The sequence below is a fragment of the Heterodontus francisci genome, chromosome 9 (genome assembly GCF_036365525.1).
Source record: "Heterodontus francisci isolate sHetFra1 chromosome 9, sHetFra1.hap1, whole genome shotgun sequence".
In the NCBI taxonomy this organism is placed as follows: Eukaryota; Metazoa; Chordata; class Chondrichthyes; order Heterodontiformes; family Heterodontidae; genus Heterodontus; species Heterodontus francisci.
The window spans coordinates 120666417-120685770 of record NC_090379.1 but is presented as its reverse complement, the minus strand read 5'-3'; the positions used below and the strand labels follow the sequence as shown (position 1 = coordinate 120685770).

At 47.0% G+C, this 19354-nt stretch overlaps 1 protein-coding gene across 1 annotated transcript; it reads left to right on the top strand.

Moving 5' to 3' along the window:
• Positions 1 to 8989: 8989 nt before the first annotated feature.
• Positions 8990 to 19110, top strand: LOC137373407 (zinc finger protein 229-like). Its single transcript, XM_068038224.1, has 2 exons — positions 8990 to 9235; positions 11852 to 19110. Exons 1-2 carry the CDS (start codon positions 8990 to 8992, stop codon positions 13130 to 13132), a joined length of 1527 nt encoding a protein of 508 aa, XP_067894325.1. The 3' UTR covers positions 13133 to 19110.
• Positions 19111 to 19354: the final 244 nt, after the last annotated feature.

Here is a 19354-nt window from a genome sequence, read left to right as displayed (position 1 = left end):
TCCTTTGGCTACTCCTCCGCCAATCGTTCCGTCCCCGGAGTCGGCTACCCAGACAGCCGAGGTGCACTCCTCCACCGACAGGGGAGTGCCCTGAATGGAGGCGACGATGTTCCAGACTCTGAATAGATCGCGGTAAAAGACAGGCAACTCCCTCAGAGAGGCACAGCTAATGTTACCCGTGGGAGCTGCATGTTGTCTTGAAGGCAGTGCCCCGGCGGCAAAAATAGGTCACCGCACGCCATATGGGAGGACGCTCAATGTACAGGTATCTCTGCAAGGTCCGAAGGCGGAGAGTCGCAGCCTGGGTGCAGACGCATACCTGCGACTGGCTGCCCTCCTCAATTGGGAGACTCAGGACCGCGGCAGAGACCCAGTGTTTTCTCTTGCCCCAGAAGAAATCGACAAGTTTCTTCTGGATCTTGGTGGCAAATGCAGGGGGCGGGGCCAAAGTAACCAACCGGTACCACAGCATCGAGGCCTGCAGTTGGTTTATGACCAGCACTTGTCCCCTGTAGGAAAGCACTCAGAGCAGTCCTGTCCAGTGCCCCAGCCGAGTGGTGACTTTCACCTCCAATTCCTGCCAGTTTTCCGGCCAGGCTTCCTCAGCGGGGCTGTGGTGGACTCCCAGATAGAGGAGGTGTATGGTGCACCACGCAAAAAGTGTTAACTCCTCCGGTAGGGAGTCCATCCGCCACTGACCCACCAGGTGTCCGGAACATTTCTCCCAGTTGATCCTTGCGGAGGACGTCGCAGAAAAGGTCTGCTGGCAGTTGCGCAGCCTGCACAAGTCAATGGGATCTGTGACTGCAAGGAGCACATCATTGGCATAAGCCATTGGCATCCCGCACAAAGCCAAACATGTCAGCCTCCTGCGAAGCAGGCACAGGAACGGCTCCACTTAGATGGTACACAGTTGGCCAGATGTGGGGCATCCCTGACGCACTCCTCTCCTAAAGGGAACGGGTGCCGTCAAGGACCCGTTAACTTTGACCAGACACTCTGTGGTGGTGTATAAAAGTTGTACCAGGGCCCGAGACCAAATGTCCCGAAAAGGTATTTTTGATCCACCCTGCTGAATGCCTTCTCCTGATCAAGGGAAAGGTGACCGACAGACCAGTCCTCTGGGAAAGATGGATCAGGTCCTGGACCAGGTGGATGTTGTCCTGGATGGATCGGCCCAAGACATAGAAAACATAGAAAGTAGGAGCAGGATAAGGCCATTAGGCCATTCGGCCCTGCTCCGCCATTCAAAAAAGTTCATGGCTGATCTTCTAATTCAGTACCCTGTTCCTGCTTTCTCCCATATCCCTTGATCCCTTTGGCATTAAGAAATATATCTATCTCCTTGAATATATTTAATGACTAGGCCTCCACTGCCTTCTGCAGTAGAGAATTCCACAGGTTCGCCACCCTCTGAGTGAAGAAATGTTTCCTCATCTCGGTTCTAAATGGCATACCCCGTATCCTGAGACTGTGACACCTGGTTCTGGACTCCCCAGTCATCGGGAACATCCTCCCTGCGTCTAGCCTGATTAGTCCTGTTAGAAGTTTACAGGTTTCTATGAGATTCCCTCTCATTCTTCTAAACTCTTGTGAATATAGGTATGTTAACCCAATCTCTCCTCATACGTCAATCCTGCCATCCCAGGAATCAGCCTAGTAAATCTTCTTTGCACTCCCTCCATGACAAGAACATCCTTCCTCAGATAAGGAGACCAAAACTGCACACAATACTCCAGATGTGGTCTCACCAAGGCCCTGTATAACTGCAGTAAGACATCCTTGCTCCTGTCCTGAAATCCTCTTGCAATAAAGGCCAACATACCATTTGCCTTCCTAACTGCTTGCTGCACCTGAATGCTTGCTTTCAGCGACTGGTGTACAAGGACACCCAGGTCTCGTTGCACGTCCTCCTTTCCCAATCTATCACCATTCAGATAATCTGCCTTTGTTTTTACAACCAAAGTGGATAACCTCACATTTATCCACGTTATACTGCATCTGCCATGCATCTGCCCACTTCCCCAACTAGTCCAAATCACATTGGAGCCTCTTTACATCCTCCTCACAGCTCACATTCCCCCCCCCCCCCACAGCTTTGTGTCGTCTGCAAACTTGGACATGTTCCATTTAGTTCCCTCACCCAAGTCATTAATATATATTGTGAAAAGCTGGGGCCCAAGCACTGGTCCCTGCGGTACCCCACTAGTCACTGCCTGCCACCCGGAAAAAGACCCGTTTATTCCTACTCTCTGTTTCCTGTCTGTCAACCAATTCTCAATCCATGCCAGTATATTACCCTTTTCCCATGCGCTTTAATTTTGCACACTAACCTCTTATGTGGGACCTTATCAAAAGCCTTCTGAAAATCCAAATACACCATATTCACTGGTTCTCCCTCATCTATTCTATTAGTTACATCCTCAAAAAATGCCAGTAGATTTTAGCACGACTTCCCTTTCGTAAACCCATGCTGACTTTGCCCAATCCCGTTTATGCTTTCTAGGTATTCTGCTATCACATCCTTTATAATAGACTACAGCATTTTCCCCACTACTGATGTAAGGCTAACTGGTCTGTAATTCCCAGTTTTTTCTCCCTCCATTTTTAAATAGTGGGGTTACATTTGCCACCCTCCAATCTGCAGGAAATGCTCCAGAGTCTATAGAATTTTGGAAGATGACCACCAATGCATCCACTATTTCCAGGGCCACTTCTTTTGGTACTCTGGGATGTAGATTATCAGGCCCTGGGGATTTGTCGGCCTTTAACCCAATTAATTTCCCTAGCACTATTTTATTTTTACTAATTTGTAGGACTGGTCGGGGTGGATCATGTGGGTCGCATAGAGCCCAGGCAGGTAGACATAGATCTTCTAATCCATGCTGAGGAAGGAGACTGGACGCCAGTTCTTAAGCAAGTGGAGATCACCCCTCTTAGGCAGCAGGACGATGACCGCCCTGTGCCACGAGAGGGGCATCTTCCCGTTCGTCAGGCTTTCCCTCAGGACCCGCGTGTAATGGTCCCCCAGGACATCGAGAACACCGAGCAACTCCACGGTCAGCCCAGCAGTCCGGGGATTTGCCCCTCTAGAGCTGGTGGAGGGCGCCGGTCAGCTCCGCCAATGTGAGTGGAACCTCCAATCCTTCAGTGCTCTCTGGGCTGACCTGCGGCATGTCCTCCCACAAAACTCGCTGGATGGATCCGGAGAGAACAACGCACTGTAATAGGTATGAACCAGGAAGCTCATTCCCTCCAGATCCATGATGGAGGATCTGTCGTCAGCCAGCATTACGGACCCCCCGCCATTTTTCCAGCAAGTAGAAGAAGGGTGAGGCGGGGTCCAAATCTTCAAGGATCCGGATCCGCGACTTCACCTACGTGCCTCGGGACCCTACGAGCTGCAGGTCCTTCAGCGCGCCCTTCTCTTTGCACACCTGTGAATGCATGACCAAGTGGGGACTCCAAGTCAAGCACCTCCCTCTCCAGGTGCCCAATCTCGGCTTCCCGCCTCTTGGTCGACCCCTTCGCGTACTCCTGACACCTGATCCGGAGCGGCAGCTGTAAATAAAGAGCGGGGCTCGTGGCACTCTTTCACTTACCTGGGAGCAGAGTGGAGCGGCGGCTGGCGGACCTGTGTGGAAGCTGATCCGGAGCAGCGGCACACTCCCTGTATCTCTCAGCACATGCTGAGACTCGAAAAGTGGAAAAAAAACTTGGTGACATCACAGGAATTCTGCAAGGTGATTGGTTAGGTAAGGAACAGCTGTTAGTGCATGTAAATTGCTTAAAAAAGTGGAATTTTTTTTAAAAAACCTTAAGTGATAAGGTGAGTAGTACTACTTAAATTAGAGTGATTTATTAAGGACTTTAGATTGTAGTGGGTAGTGTTTGGAGTAGAACAAGACCCCTAGTGGAATTAGTATTTTTTAAAGGGAGTAACTAAATTAATTTAAAGGTAAGTCATGGCAGGAGAGCTCAGCCCCGTGGTATGCTCCTCCTGCACTATGTGGGAAATCAGGGATGCTTCCAGTGTGCAGGAAGTGTATCCATCTGCAGCTACTGACTACCCGCATTACGGAGCTAGAGCTGCGGGTGGATTCACTGTGGAGCATCCATGATGCTGAGGATGTCGTGGATAGCACGTTTAGTGAGGTGGTCACACCGCAGGTAATGGCAGCACAGACAGAAAAGGGATGGGTGATCACCAGGCGGAGTGGTAGGCGCAGGCAGGTAGTGCAGGAGTCCCCTGTGGCCATCCCCCTCTCAAACAGATATACCGCTTTGGATCCTGTTGAGTGGGGGGGAGGACCCCCCAGGGGAAAGCAGCAACAGCCAGGTCCGTGGCACCAAGGATGGCTCTGCTGCACAGCAGGGGTGAAAAAGGAGTGGAAGAGCTATAGTGATAGGGGATCCTATCGTAAGGGATACAGATGGGCGTTTCTGTGGCTGCAAACATGACTCCAGGATGGTATGTGCCTCCCTGGTGCTAGGGTCGAGGATGTCATGGAGCGGCTGCAGGACATTTTGAAGGGGGAGGGGGAGCAGCCAGAAGTCATGGTACACATTGGTACCAAAGACATAGGTAGAAAAAGGGATGAGGTCCTGCAACAAGAATTTAGGGAGCTAGGTAGCAGATTAAAAAGCAGGACCTCAAAGGTTATAATCTCTGGATTACTCCCTGTGCCACGTGCTAGCGAGTATAGGAATAGGAGGATAGAGCAGATGAATGTGTGGCTGAGGAGATGGTGCAGGAGGGAGGGCTTTAGTTTCTTGGATCACTGCTCTGTTTCTGGCAAAGGTGGGACCTGTACAAGTTGGACGGGTTGCACATGAACTGGAATGGGTCAAGCTTCCTTGCTGAGAGATTTGCTAGTTCTGTTTGGGGGTGCTGTTTAAACTAATTTGGCAGGGGGATGGGATACAGAGTGGAGGTACAGTAGGGGTAATAGAGAACTGAAAGTGAGTCTGCCTGGAAGGTAGAGCAAATATAGACCTGTTAAGGCACAAGGGAAAAATGCAAGGTTGGATTGCATCTATTTCAAAGGAAGGAGTCTTACTAGTAAGGCAGATGAGGGCGTTGATTAGCACATGGGATTATGATATTATTGCTATCACAGAGACATGGTTGAGGGAGGGACAGGACTGGCAGCTCAATATTCCAGGGTATAGAATCTTCAAGCATGACCGGGGAGGGGATAAAAGAGGAGGTGGCATTGCACTGTTCATCAAGGAGTCAATTACTGCAGTAAGGAGGGATGACATCTTAAAGGTTCCTCAAATGAGATCATTTGGGCAGAACTTAAAAACAAAAAGGGGGGGGGCAATCACTTGGCTGGGTGTCTACTATAGGCCTCCAAACAGTCAGGGAGAGATAGAGGAGCGGATATGTAGGCAAATCTCAGAGAGGTGTGAAAATACTAGGGTAATAATAGTAGGGGATTTCAACTTCCCCAATATTAACTGGGATGGTCTTAGTGCAAAAGGCTTAAAAGGGGCGAAATTCTTAAAATGCATACAGGAGAGCTTTTTGAGCCAGTATGTAGAAAGTCCTACAAGGGAAGGGGCATAATTGGACCTAATCCTAGGGAATAAAGCCAGTCAAGTGGTAGAAGTGTCAGTGGGGGAGCATTTCGGGGATAGTGACCATAACTCTGTAAGATTTAAGGTAGTTATGGAAAAGGACAATGATGGACCAGAAATAAAGGTACTGAATTGGGGGAAGGCTGATTTCGATATGATAAAACAGGATCTGGCCAAAGTGGACTGGGAGCAGCTACTTGTAGGAAAGTCTACATCAGACCAGTGGGAGTCATTCAAAGAAGAAATAGTGAGAGTCCAGAGCCAACATGTACCCGTTAAGGTGAAGGGTAGGACTAACAGGCCCAGGGAATCCTGGCTGTCAAGGGATATAGAGCATTGAATCAGGAAAAAAAAGGAGGCTTAAGGCAGATTCGGAGCGCTGAAAACAGCGGAGGCACTACAGGAGTATAGAAAGTGTAGAGTGGCACTTAAAAAAAGTAATTAGGAGAGCGAAGAGGAGGCATGATAAAACACTGGCGGGCAAGATAAAGGAAAATCCCAAGGTGTTTTATAAGTAGATTAAGGCTAAGAGGATAACCAGGGAAAGAGTAGGGACCAACGTGGCAATCTTTGTGTGGAGCTGGAGGACATAGGTGAGGTTTTAAATGAATACTTTTCATCTGTGTTCACTATGGAGAAGGACGATGTAGGTGTAGAGATCAGGAAGGGGGATTGTGATATACTTGAACATATTAGCATTGAAAGGAAGGAAATATTAGCTGTTTTAGCAGGCTTAAAAGTGGATAAATCCCAGGCCCGCAAGAGATGTATCCCAGGCTGTTATGTGAGGCAAGGGAGGAGATAGCAGGGGCTTTGACACAAGTTTTCAAATCCTCTCAGGCCACAGGAGAGGTACCAGAGGACTGGAAGACAGCGAATGTGGTACCATTATTCAAGAAGGGTAGTAGGGATAAAGCAGGTAATTACAGGCCGGCGAGTCTAACATCAGTCGTTGGGAAAATATTGGAAAAAATTCTGAGGGACAGGATTAATCTCCACTTGGCGAGGCAGGGATTAATCAGGGATAGTCAGCATGGCTTTGTCAGGGAGAGATCGTGTCTAACTAACTTGATTGAATTTTTCAAGGCAATGACCAGATGTGTAAATGAGGGTAAAGCAGTAGATGTAGTATACATGGATTTCAGTAAGGCTTTTGGTACGTTCCCGCATGGGGGATTGGTTAAGAAGGTGAGAGCCCATGGGATCCAGGGCAATTTGGCAAATTGGATCCAAAATTGGCTTAGTGGCAGGAGGCAGAGGGTAATGGTTGAGGGCTGTTTTTGCGATTGGAAGCCTGTGACCAGTGGTGTACCACAGGGATCGGTGCTGGGACCCTTGCTGTTTGTAGTGTACATTAATGATTTAGACATGAATATAGGAGGTATGATCAGTACGTTCACAGATGACACGAAAGGTGGTGGTGTTATAAATAGTGAGGAGGAAATCCTTAGATTATAGGGAGATATAGATGGGCAGAGCAATGGCAAATGGAATTTAATCCTGAAAAGTGTGAGGTAATGCATTTTGGGAGGACTAACAAGGCAAGGGAATACACAATGGATGATAGGACCCTAGGAAGTGCAGAGGGACCTTGGTGTACTTGTCCATAGATCACAGAAGGCAGCAGCACAGGTAAGATAAGGTGGTTAGGAAGGCATATGGGATATCTGCCTTTATTAGCCGAGGCACAGAATATAAGAACAGGGAGGTTATGATGGAGCTGTATAAAATGCTAGTTAAGCCACAGCTGGAATATTGTATACAGTTCTGGTCATCACACTATAGGAAGGATGTGATTGCACTGGAGAGGGTGCAGAGGAGATTCACCAGGATGTTGCCTGGGCTGCGGCATTTCAGCTATGAAGAGAGACTGAAAAGGCTAGGGTTGTATTCCTTGGAACAGAGAAGGCTGAGGGGGGACATGATTGAGGTGTACAAAATTATAAGGGGCATTGATAGGTTAGACAGGAAGAGACATTTTCCCTTAGCGGAGGGGTCAATAACCAGGGGGCATAGATTTAAGGTAAGAGGCAGGATTTTTAGAGGGAATTTGAGGAAACATTTTTTCACCCAGAGGGTGGTTGGAATCTGGAATACACTGCCTGAAGTGGTGGTAGAGGCAGGAACCCTCACAACATTTAAGAAGTATTTAGGTGAGCACTTGAAATGCCATAGCATACAAGGCTACGGGCCAAGTGCAGGAAAATGGGATTAGAATAGTTAGGTGCTTGATGGCCAGCACAGACATGATGGGCCGAAGGGCCTGTTTCTGTGCTGTATGACACTATGAGACCAATACTGTTCACAGTACTCCAGATGTGGTCTCACCAATGCCTTGTATAACTGCAGCATAACCTCCCTACTTTCGTATTCAATTCCCCTTGTGATAAATGAGGTTCAGCTTTCCTAATTACGTGCTGTATCTGCGTATTAACCTTTTGCGATTCATGCACTCGGACACCCAGGTCCCTCTGCGTCTCAGAGCTCTGCAATCTCTCACCATTTAGATTATATGCTTTTTTATTCTTCCTGCCAAAGTGGACAATTTTACATTTTCCCACATTATACTCCATTTGCCAGGTCTTTGCCCACTCACTTAACCTATCTATATCCCTTTGTAGCCCCCTTATGTCGTCTTCACAAGTTACTTTCCTACCTATCTTAGTGTCATCAGCAAATTTAGCAACCATACCTTTGGTCCCTTCATCTAAGTCATTTATATAAATTGTTAAAAGGTTGAGGCGCCAGCACAGATCCCTGTGACACACCACTCATTACATCTTGCCAACAAGAAAATGACCCATTTATACCTACTGTCTGTTTCCTGTTGGCTAGCCAATCTGTCCGTGCCAATATGTTACCCCCTACACCATGAGCTTTTATTTTCTGTAATAACCTTTGATGTGGCACCTTATCAAATGCCTTCTGGAAATCTAAGTCCAATACATCCACCGGTTCCCCTTTATCCACAGCACATGTAACTCCCTCAAAGAACTCCAGTAAATTGGTTCAACATGATTACCCTTTCACAAAAACCATGTTGACTCTGCCTGGTTACCTTGAATTTTTCTAAATGCCCTGCTATAACATCTTTAATAATAGCTTCCAACATTTTCCCTAAGACAGATGTTAGTCTTTGTTGAGATTCGGGCCGGAGGGAAGTGGTGGAAGGTGTGGCTGGGGGTTGATCATCTTGTTTGTTGTGATCTCTCTGTTTAGATTGTCTTCTGGCTCCGCATTCGGTGTATCTGCAGCCTGCGATCCCCGAGCTTTATTAACCCGCCTCCCTCTCACCTGCTGGAACCATGCTCTCTGCCTCAGCTCCCGCCGACCACGCATTCTCAGCACACACTGCCCACCCAACTGGCTGATTGACGGTAGCTCTGGACCAATAGGAAGAGCGGGTATGGTTCTGGAGGCCCAAGCGGGCACTGTCCTAAAACCAGTCGTAGCAAGTGAGGGGTGGGCGGCAGCACATCTGATCCTCCAGTCCTGCCCTCTCTCGCTATTGGTCCAGAGCTGCCGTCAATCAGCAAGACATTGTGAGCTGTCAGGGCAGAGGTCGCTTACGAGAGCTTCAAGTACCGAGTGTGCAGTGCATGTGCAGTGCATGCCTCTAAGTGGAGGCAGGGCGGATGGAGCGATGGAGCCAGTGGGTGGGCAGGGAGGTTTCAGAAACACCCAGTGGGCCCCCAGTAAGAAGCTTCCGGTCCCGCGTTTGTACTGAGCAGGGTGGCAGCTGCGGGGCTTCTCCTGGTGACAGGCCCGGGTTAACGGCCACCAGTTTTCCAGCTTTTTTGGAGGAACTCAGGATTAATAAACGGTAACATCAAAGGACAAAACTTTAAAGGAAACTGAGCTCAGTTATAAAGGAGCTGAGGGGAGGGGAGGGAGGAACCATTTGGGACACAGCACAGGGCAGGAGGTTCCCCCTCCCCCACTCCCTGGTTCCACAAAGACTCCCCTTGGACTGGGCCACACCTGGGCAGTGCTGGCTCAAGGTGCAGGAAGCTGCTAGGCTGAGCTGTGGACTGGGAGGAGTGGGGGGTTTGACTGACAGGCCTGGGGAGGGGGATATCAGGGCAGGTACACACACTGCCCCCCCTTTTCCTCCTGGAATGTTTTACTGGAGTCGTGTTGCTGAGTGTTTCTGAACTCTGTCTCCCTATCCCAGTGATGTCGGTGGATTGTAGGTTACTGTGAGTGTTGGGTTATATTGCCTCTCCTCATTCTTCCTCCTCCTCCCACTCTGAGTTCCAGGCTGCAGGTTCCGGCGGTTCAAAATGTTGGAAACATAACTCTGTTTCACTCTCCACAGATTCTGCCTGACCTGCTTAATATTTCAAGCATTTTCTTCTTTGATTTCAGATGTCCAGCATCCACAGTATTTTGCTTTTGTTTTATTGCAGGTGTTGCCCACAGAACGGAGTCGAGAAACACAGACAGACCAATAAGAACCAAGTTGTATCAGGGTGAGTGTTGGATGCGAAAGTCGCTCTCTGACCTTTTTTTGTTGCATCAGTTTGAGCTGGAGTGGAGATGGAGGAGACGCTGCTGGGTTTAACCTGAGTCCTTTTGAGCCGAGTTGCACCCAGCACTTTCCAATGTGAGACTGTCAAGGAGTTAGATTCCAGGGAGATGAGGTTGCTAAACGGACACCAAACCACTCGATGTAAAAGAGTATTGTTTTCGTAAAAAATATTTCTGTAAAGGCATTTAATCCATTTTACATATACACATTTTCTTACTTCATACTTGGGATTTGGGCGTCACGAGCTATATTGTCAATCCCCAGTTGCCCATTGAGAAGGTGACGGTGGACTGCCTTCTTGAACTGCTGCAGTCTGTGTGGTGAAGGTGATCCCACAATGGTGTTGAGGAAGGAGTTACAGGATTTTCACCCAGTGATGATGAAGGAACGGTGATATATGTCCAAGTTATCATCCAGTTGTATTTATGTAGCGCCTTTAATGTAATAAAATGTTCCAAGTCTGTTCACAGGAGTGTTATAAATCAACATTTAACACTGAGTCACATAAGGAGATATTAGGGCAGTTGACCAAAAACTTGATCAAAGAGGTGGATTTTCAGAAGTGTCTGAAGCATGGAAGGTGAGGTAGAGAGGCGGAGAGGACTAAGGAGGGATTTCCAAAGCTTATGGTCTTGGCAGCTGAAGGCCTGGCCACCAGTGGTGGAGCAATGAAAATCGGAGATGCTCAAGGTGCCAGAATTAGATGATCCCTGATCTCTCGGAGGATTGTAGGGCTGGAGGAGATTATAGAGATAGTGAGGGGTGAGGGCATGGAGGGATTTGAAAACAAGGATGAGGATTTTAAAATTGAGGTGCTGCTTAACTGGGAGTCTGTGTAGGCCAGCGAGCACAGTGGTGATGGGTGAACAGGACTTGCTTTGAGTAAGGACACCGGCAGCAGAGTTTTGGATGATCTCAAGTTTACGGAGGGTAGAATGTGGGAGACCGGCCAGGAGTGTGTTAGAATAGTCAAGTTGAGATGTAACAAATGCATGGATGTAAGTTTCAGAGGCAGATGAGCTGAGGCAGTGGCGAAGTCGGGCGATGTTACTGCAGTGGAAATAGGTGGTCTGAGTGATGGCACCAATATGCAGTTGGAAGCTCATCTCGGGTTTGGTTTAGCCTCAGACAGTTGCCAGGGAGAGGGATAGAGTCCTTGGCTAGTGAGTGGAATTAGTAGCAGAAACTGAAGACAATGGCTTCAGACTTTCCAATATTTAATTGGAGGAAATTTCTGTTCATCCAGTACTGAATGTCAGACAAGTCAGGATGGTGTGTGACTTGGAGGGGAACTTGGAGGTGATGGTGTTCACATACACCTGCTACCCCGGTCCTTCCAGATGATGGAAGTTAACCCCTTTTCCTCGCTCCCTGCTTCTCCCTCCTCTTCTCTGTCTCCTCCCCAGGAGGGCAGAGTCTTGTGTAGGTCCAGACTGGCTGCAGGTTCCCTTCCCTGAAGGACATTATTGAACCAGTTGGTGTTGTACATCAATCCAGCAGCTTTCATGGTCACTTTTTCAAGTGCCAACCCCATGAATTACCAGATTCATTCAGCTCCATTTCACAACCTGCCTTTGTGTTTTTGTGCGTTCTCTCACACTGTTTTAAATCAATTTCACAGGGTTTTAGAAGGGGAGGAATTACAGCCGTGAAATGCAAAGCAAGCTTCCGATCAGGATCTGAAGGAGCCGCCCAGTTTGTCAGAAACCGAATATCACCAGATTTTGAACATGAAAGGAGAAAGGACCGGTCACAGTGGGGAGAAACTGTACACGTGTTCTGTGTGGACGAGGTTTCAGACGATCATCTGGCCTGTCGAGACACAAGCGCAGTCACACTGGGAAGAAACTATGTAAATATGGGGATTGTGGAAAGGGATTGAATTATCCAGTGGAGCTGGAAACTCATCCACACAGTCACAGCCTGGAGAGGCCGTTCACCTGCTTAGAGTGTGGGAAGGGATTTACTACTTCATCCCACCTGCTGACACACCAGCGAGTTCACACTGGGGAGAGACCGTTCAACTGCTCCGAGTGTGGGAAGGGGTTCATTCAGTCATCTAACCTTCTGACACACCAGCGAATTCACACTGGGGAGAGGCCGTTCCCCTGCTCAGAGTGTGGGAAGGGATTCGCTACTTCAGCCGAACTGCTGACACACCAGCGAGTTCATACTGGGGAGAGACCGTTCAGGTGCATTCACTGTGGGATTGGGTTTAAGCAATCATCTGACCTCACTGTACACCAGCGCACTCACACTGGGGAGAGGCCGTTCACCTGCTCAGAGTGTGGGAAGGGATTCACTACTTCATCCCACCTTCTGAAACACCAGCGAGTTCACACTGGAGAGAGACCATTCACCTGCTCAGAATGTGGGAAAGGATTCACTACTTCATCTCACCTGCTGACACACCGGCGAATTCACACTGGGGAGAGACCGTTCACCTGCTCAGAGTGTGGGAAGGGATTCATTCAGTCATCCGACCTTCAGAAACACCAGCGGGTTCACACTGGGGAGAGGCCATTCACCTGCTCAGAGTGTGAGAAGAGATTCAGTACTTCATCGGAACTGCTGAGACACCAGCGAGTTCACACTGGGGAGAGGCCATTCACCTGCTCCGAGTGTGGGAAGGGATTCACTACTTCATCCGCCCTGCTGACACATCAGCGAGTTCACACTGGGGAGAGGCCGTTCACTTGCTCTGAATGTGGGAAGGGATTCACTCAGCTATCCAACCTGCTGACACACCAGCGAGTCCACGTTGGGGAGAGGCCATTCACCTGCTCTGAGTGTGGGAAGGGATTCACTCAGTTATCTGCCCTTCTGACACACCAGCGAGTTCACACTGGGGAGAGACCATTCACCTGCTCTGAGTGTGGGAAGAGATTCACTCAGTCATCCAACCTGCTAAAACACCAGCGAGTTCACACTGGGGAGAGGCCGTTCACCTGCTCAAATTGTAGGAAGCGATTCACTACTTCATCTGCCCTGCTGACACACCAGCGAGTCCACACTTGAGAGACCGTTCAGGTGCCCTTATTGCGGGACTGGGTTCAAGCGATCATCTGATCTCACTGCACACCAGCACACTCTCACTGGGGGGAGAGGCCGTTCACCTGCTTCAGGTATGGGAACAGATTCAATCAGTTATCCCACCTTCTGATACACCAGCGAGTTCACAATTAACTCTGGGATGAGAAATTTCCACCACATGGCAGATTTCCGACATCGGGGTTTTAGAAATCCACCATTGGTTTCTCCCTTCCCAACCTTGATCAGTTCGCTGTCAGTTCCGATTTTTAAAAAAATCCAGCCATTCACAAAGCTGCTTGGAAGTCTTTTTGCCTGTTTTTAAGCCGTCTTCATTTTTTATCGTCTTCCAGCTCGGTGGAAATGACCTTCAACCAGGAAAGCAAGTGGGTGGAACTGCATCCTCCTTCACAACTTCAGTGTGCCAGTCTTCTGTAAATGGCCAAAAAGGAGGTGTGTGTATACAAAGACCAATTCCCAATGTTTCTTTTTGCCTTCATGGGATATCTTAGCAGAGAACACCTGAGAACTGACACAGCTCATTTGACATGGCTTAAAATTAATGGTGCAGGATCAGTAGCTGGCAAATCACTGGTCTGCAGCAAAAACATTGGTCTGTCAATAGTGTTACAAGTGCTTTGTTTTTAAAAAGAAAACTTGGGAGTTCTGTGTTTTGAAAGACTGATGAAAAAAGTATTTTTCTCTGAGAACATTGAATGCTGAACTGGGTGGGCCACAGACTGCAAGGCAACCTGTTTTCAAACAGCAAGGGCAATGACAGTTCACAGGACTCATTGTTAAGAGTTCAATTTCACTTTTGCTTTGTGAAAGGCCAGTGCTGGGCAGGCAGGAGGCAGAACAAAATGGCAGGGACCTTTGTTTTTGCAGACCAGATAAAAGACCTCTCCCTGAAAAGAAGACTTGCCTCTCTTGCAAAAAGAAACCCTACATTTGAGTTGTGGCTGTGTTCTGCCTGGAGAGAGAAAAAGACACCTGGAGAGGAAATGGCCCAGAGAAAGAGGAGTTGCTGCTCTCTATGGAGAAAAGCTCCTTTGCTGAGAGGAAGCCACTGCATTGTTAAAGGTAGCAAATTCCTATTGTCCGCAGTCTCAGAAAAATCTCTGCCTCAAGAGTGATTCCTGCTGCTTTTTGTGTTTCGGGGGATCCTGAAATCTCAAGAAAGCTTTTATTGCTAGACTGCTGTTGTAAAATTTAAGTAGACCTATTGCTGCACCTTTTGCTGAAAATCTGTGTGGTGCCTGCTATTGATAAATTGCTTTGAATGTCCACCCATCACAGACTATTCATCAAACTCGCCCGGAGAGACTTCAAGTGGCATCTGACTATTCGACTCTGGGGCACCTCACTGATCTGGAAATATCCTACCAGACCATGACCACCAACTATTGAATGTATGCCTGTGTGCATGAGGGTTAAGAAGAATAAGAAATTACACATCTTTTCATATATAGATTTATCTCATTGTTTAAGATTTCGTTTATTAACGAACAGTTAATTTTGTTGTTTAAAGAAACCTAGTTTGGTATGCTTTATTCTGGGGGATAAAATAGTGTTTAATTTGGCTAATTCCTGGTTGGTGGGGAACTTCGCTAATATGCTGTGACCTGTGGAGTAGCGGGACTGAATTAACAGTGCATTAACAGTGGGGAAAGTCTTTGCTCGAGTCGCTCTGAACAGGCTCCAGAAGCTGGCCGAGCACGTCTACCCTGAGGCACAGTGTGGCTTTCGTGCAGAGAGATCGACCGTTGACATGCTGTTCTCCCTTCGTCAGATACAGGAGAAATGCCGTGAACAACAGATGCCCCTCTACATTGCTTTCATTGATCTCACCAAAGCCTTTGACCTCGTCAGCAGACGTGGTCTCTTCAGACTACTAGAAAAGATTGGATGCCCACCAAAGCTATTAAGTATCATCACCTCATTCCATGACAATATGAAAGGCACAATTCAACATGGTGGCTCCTCATCAGACCCCTTTCCTATCCTGAGTGGCGTGAAACAGGGCTGTGTTCTCGCACCCACACTTTTTGGGATTTTCTTCTCCCTGCTGCTTTCACATGCGTTCAAGTCCTCTGAAGAAGGAATTTTCCTCCACACAAGATCAGGGGGCAGGTTGTTCAACCTTGCCCGTCTAAGAGCGAAGTCCAAAGTACGGAAAGTCTTCATCAGGGAACTCCTCTTTGCTGACGATGCTGCTTTAACATCTCACACTGAAGAGTGCCTGCAGAGTCTCATCGACAGGTTTGCGGCTGCCTGCAATGAATTTGGCCTAACCATCAGCCTCAAGAAAACAAACATCATGGGGCAGGATGTCAGAAATACTCCATCCATCAATATTGGCGACCACGCTCTGGAAGTGGTTCAAGAGTTCACCTACCTAGGCTCAACTATCACCAGTAACCTGTCTCTAGATGCAGAAATCAACAAGCGCATGGGAAAGGCTTTCCACTGCTATGTCCAGACTGGCCAAGAGAGTGTGGGAAAATGGCGCACTGACACGGAACACAAAAGTCCGAGTGTATCAGGCCTGTGTCCTCAGTACCTTGCTCTATGGCAGCGAGGCCTGGACAACGTATGTCAGTCAAGAGCGACGTCTCAATTCATTCCATCTTTGCTGCCTCCGGAGAATACTTGGCATCAGGTGGCAGGACCGTATCTCCAACACAGAAGTCCTCGAGGCGGCCAACATCCCCAGCTTGTACACACTACTGAGTCAGCGGCGCTTGAGATGGCTTGGCCATGTGAGCCGCATGGAAGATGGCAGGATCCCCAAAGACACATTGTACAGCGAGCTCGCCACTGGTATCAGACCCACCGGCCGTCCATGTCTCCGCTTTAAAGACGTCTGCAAACGCGACATGAAATCCTGTGACATTGATCACAAGTCGTGGGAGTCAGTTGCCAGCGGGCAGCCATAAAGACGGGGCTAAAATGTGGCGAGTCGAAGAGATTTAGTAGTTGGCAGGAAAAAAGACAGAGGCGCAAGGGGAGAGCCAACTGTGCAACAGCCCCGACAAACAAATTTCTCTGCAGCACCTGTGGAAGAGCCTGTCACTCTAGAATTGGCCTTTATAGCCACTCCAGGCGCTGCTTCACAAACCACTGACCACCTCCAGGCGTGTATCCATTGTCTCTCGAGATAAGGAGGCCCAAAAGAAGAAAGAAAAGAACTCCCACCTTGGTCAAAACATTAGAAATTTGAAACTTGCCTCCATTTACACAGCAATGAGTATCTGAACTAATTTCTGAAAACCCTGCACAAATTGGTTACTGCATGCTGTTCCATGTCCTAAAATCTTAGAATTCTGTGTGTTTAAAAGAAAAAGTGAGAAAGGATTTTTCAGTGAACATGGACACCTGCAAATAGCTGAAATTTTTTGCATGATTGCAAGGAAGCTGACTTTGTAAAAGAACAGGAAAGCAGACAGTTTCAAGGAAACCAGTAAGGGGTTTTGACCTTCAGCGCATCACTTTAAATGACAGGGAAGACCCAGTGTCTGGTCATGTGATTGACTCAGGAAGGTTTTGCTTTCAGCTTGGAACTCTTTAAAAAGCCAGTGAGTTTGACAAAAAGCAGACTTTTGAAATTCGGCTTTGACCTGCCTGGCGACAAGAGGAAGACTCAGAAAAAGTGTTACCTTTCTCTGCAAAAGAGGCCTGCATCACTTGAGGAGAAATCTTGTATGTCAGAGGCAGCATATTCCAATTGCCTCCTTTTGCTGAAAATCTGTGTGACACAAGACCTAAGCAGACCTGTTGCCACACCCCTGCTGAAAGACCTATGTGAGGCCTGCTACAGTTGAATGCCTTGAACACCTACCCATCAAAGACTGTTAATCACCTTCGCCTGGAGAGACTTCAAGCAACTCTGAACACCTCACCAAACAGAGGAATTTCTTACCAGAATATGACACATTGAATTGTTTTATTATTCCTTCTATTCCTATGAAACAACTATAAGCTAAAAATCCTTTTTTCCCAGTTAACCGGTTTCTTTTTTTATGAATGTATTTGTGTGTGCATGAGGGCTGGGGAAAGAAGGAGCTTTTCAGGTATAGATTTATCTGATTATTGGTTAAGACTTAGTTTATTGATAAATAGTTAATTTTATTGTTGATTAAAGAAACCTGGTTGGTGTGATTTATTCTGGGGGGAACAAATAGAGTGAGAATTGGCTGTTCTTCGGTAGTTGGGAAAGTTTATTGATATGTTGTGACCCGTGGAGAAGTGGGATTGAATTAACAGTGCACTCCTCCCACCTCGATCATAATGTGAATATTCTGCAGTGAGCATGAGTTGTATAAACTGAATATGTCCTGTGCTTTGCAGCAACTGAAGTGATCTGGAATTTCCACTTATCGGTTTGCTCAGGTGTATGGCTGAATTCCATTCATTGTTCATCTCCACTTTCACTGTCTACTGCCCCAGTCACACTATAAACCTTGAGTCCGTGTGAAGCTGTCTTTTACACCATAGTGATGCAAGGCAAGGAGTATAACTCTGGTTATCTTTCTTCAATTTATGGTTTGGCATTGCTTAAGATTATCTGGAAAAGGATGTCCTGCAGCACAAGTGTTGTGCATCGGCTACAGTGCAACTATCCTGTGTTCTCTCTGCAGTCACCATTGATGGTCACTGAGCTTCTGAGGCTGATGGCACATGTAGTAAGACATAGGTTTGGACTGAGTGAAATGTACACAGACTGCAAGGCACCTGTGTCCAAACTACTCAACAGGGGAATGACGGGTCAAGATTTATGACTGTCATGTGAAAGTTAGTTTCACTTTTGGATTGTGAAAAGTAGTTGCTGTTAGACCTGCCAGAAAGGTAGCCAAAATCTCTCTCTTGAAAAATAATTCCTGCATCAGGTGTAATTCCCATTTCCTCATGAAGTTAAAGGAGTTGCAACTCAATTGTGTGGGAGCTAAACTCTTGTTGCTGTGTTTGACCGGAGAGAAGAAACCCTGCATTTTAAATGTGGGCAGCTTCCTATTGCCTCCTGCCTCTGAAGAATCCCTGCATCAAGCTGTACTGTTGCCTCCTGTGTTTCAAGAAGCCCTAAATTTGCAGAAATCTTTAAAAAGCAAAAGACATTTGCACTGAGAACTGACGCCTGCTGCTGCACCCTGATGGAAGACCTTATACGAAGCCTTCTACTGTTGAATTTTTGAATGCCTACCCATCACAGACTGTCCATCAACCTCACCTGGAAAGCACTTTGAGTGGCATCTAGCTATTTGACTTTGGGACACCTCGCCAAACTGAAGAACTTTCTTCCAGATCATGGCGGTCGAAGTTTTTATTTTTTTTATTTCTTTGAAACAGTTGTACACAAAAATCTCATTTTTCCCAGTTAACCAGTTTTTGGATGGGTGTGCATGAGGACTAGAGAAAAATAAGGAGTATTAATATCTCAATTCGTATATAGAGTTACTTCATTATAGGTTAAGAATTGGTTTTATAATAAACAGTTACATTTTGTTGCTGATTAAAGACACTTGGTTTGTGCACTCTATTCTGGGGACAAATAGAGTATCTAATTGGCTGTCTTGGTGATTAGGAAAAATTATTGATATGCTGTGACATGTTGAGAACTGGGACTGAATTAACAGTACACTCCTCCCGCCTCAGTGGTGACATTAAAAACAAGCATTCTATCTATAGAGGCACGACATTTACTAAAGTTAATAAGTTTATTTTCCTCTTTTGTGCTTGGAGGTAAATAATTGTCTAATAGAGAATTGTGTCGGGAGCTGCACATGCTCTTAACAGAATGTATGTGATATTCCTGTGCATTTAAGTTAATGGACAACAAATTGGGCAGGCTGCCTAACTGGCATAGAATCCTCCCTACCTGGATTTGCTTTCTGCTTTGTTCAGATAATTATGCATGTCAAGTTTTTGGATTGTCAATGTCTCAGAAATGTTTACTTTTTGTGAATTTATATACCGTCTGATTTGTGCACATCACTTACCAAGGTTCCAGAACGTGCCACCTGGTATGCTTATATATATTGCTTTCCATTAAAGTTAACACATCTTCACAGAACTTCTTTTATATGAGCAATCTATAAATAGGCAGAAGCAGGACATTGAGAACGCGATGCTCTGTAAAACTGTCAGGAAAATCTCATGAAATCATATTTCAAGTGCAGTGCAATTTTATTCGTTACATACACAAAACTGTAT

Coding starts and splice junctions, on each gene's coding strand:
- LOC137373407 (XM_068038224.1), top strand. CDS start 8,990: ATGGTTCTGGAGGCCCAAGCGGGCACTGTCCTAAAACCAGTCGTAGCA. Junction 9,236..11,851: donor CGGATGGAGCGATGGAGCCA/GTGGGTGGGCAG, acceptor TGAACATGAAAG/GAGAAAGGACCGGTCACAGT.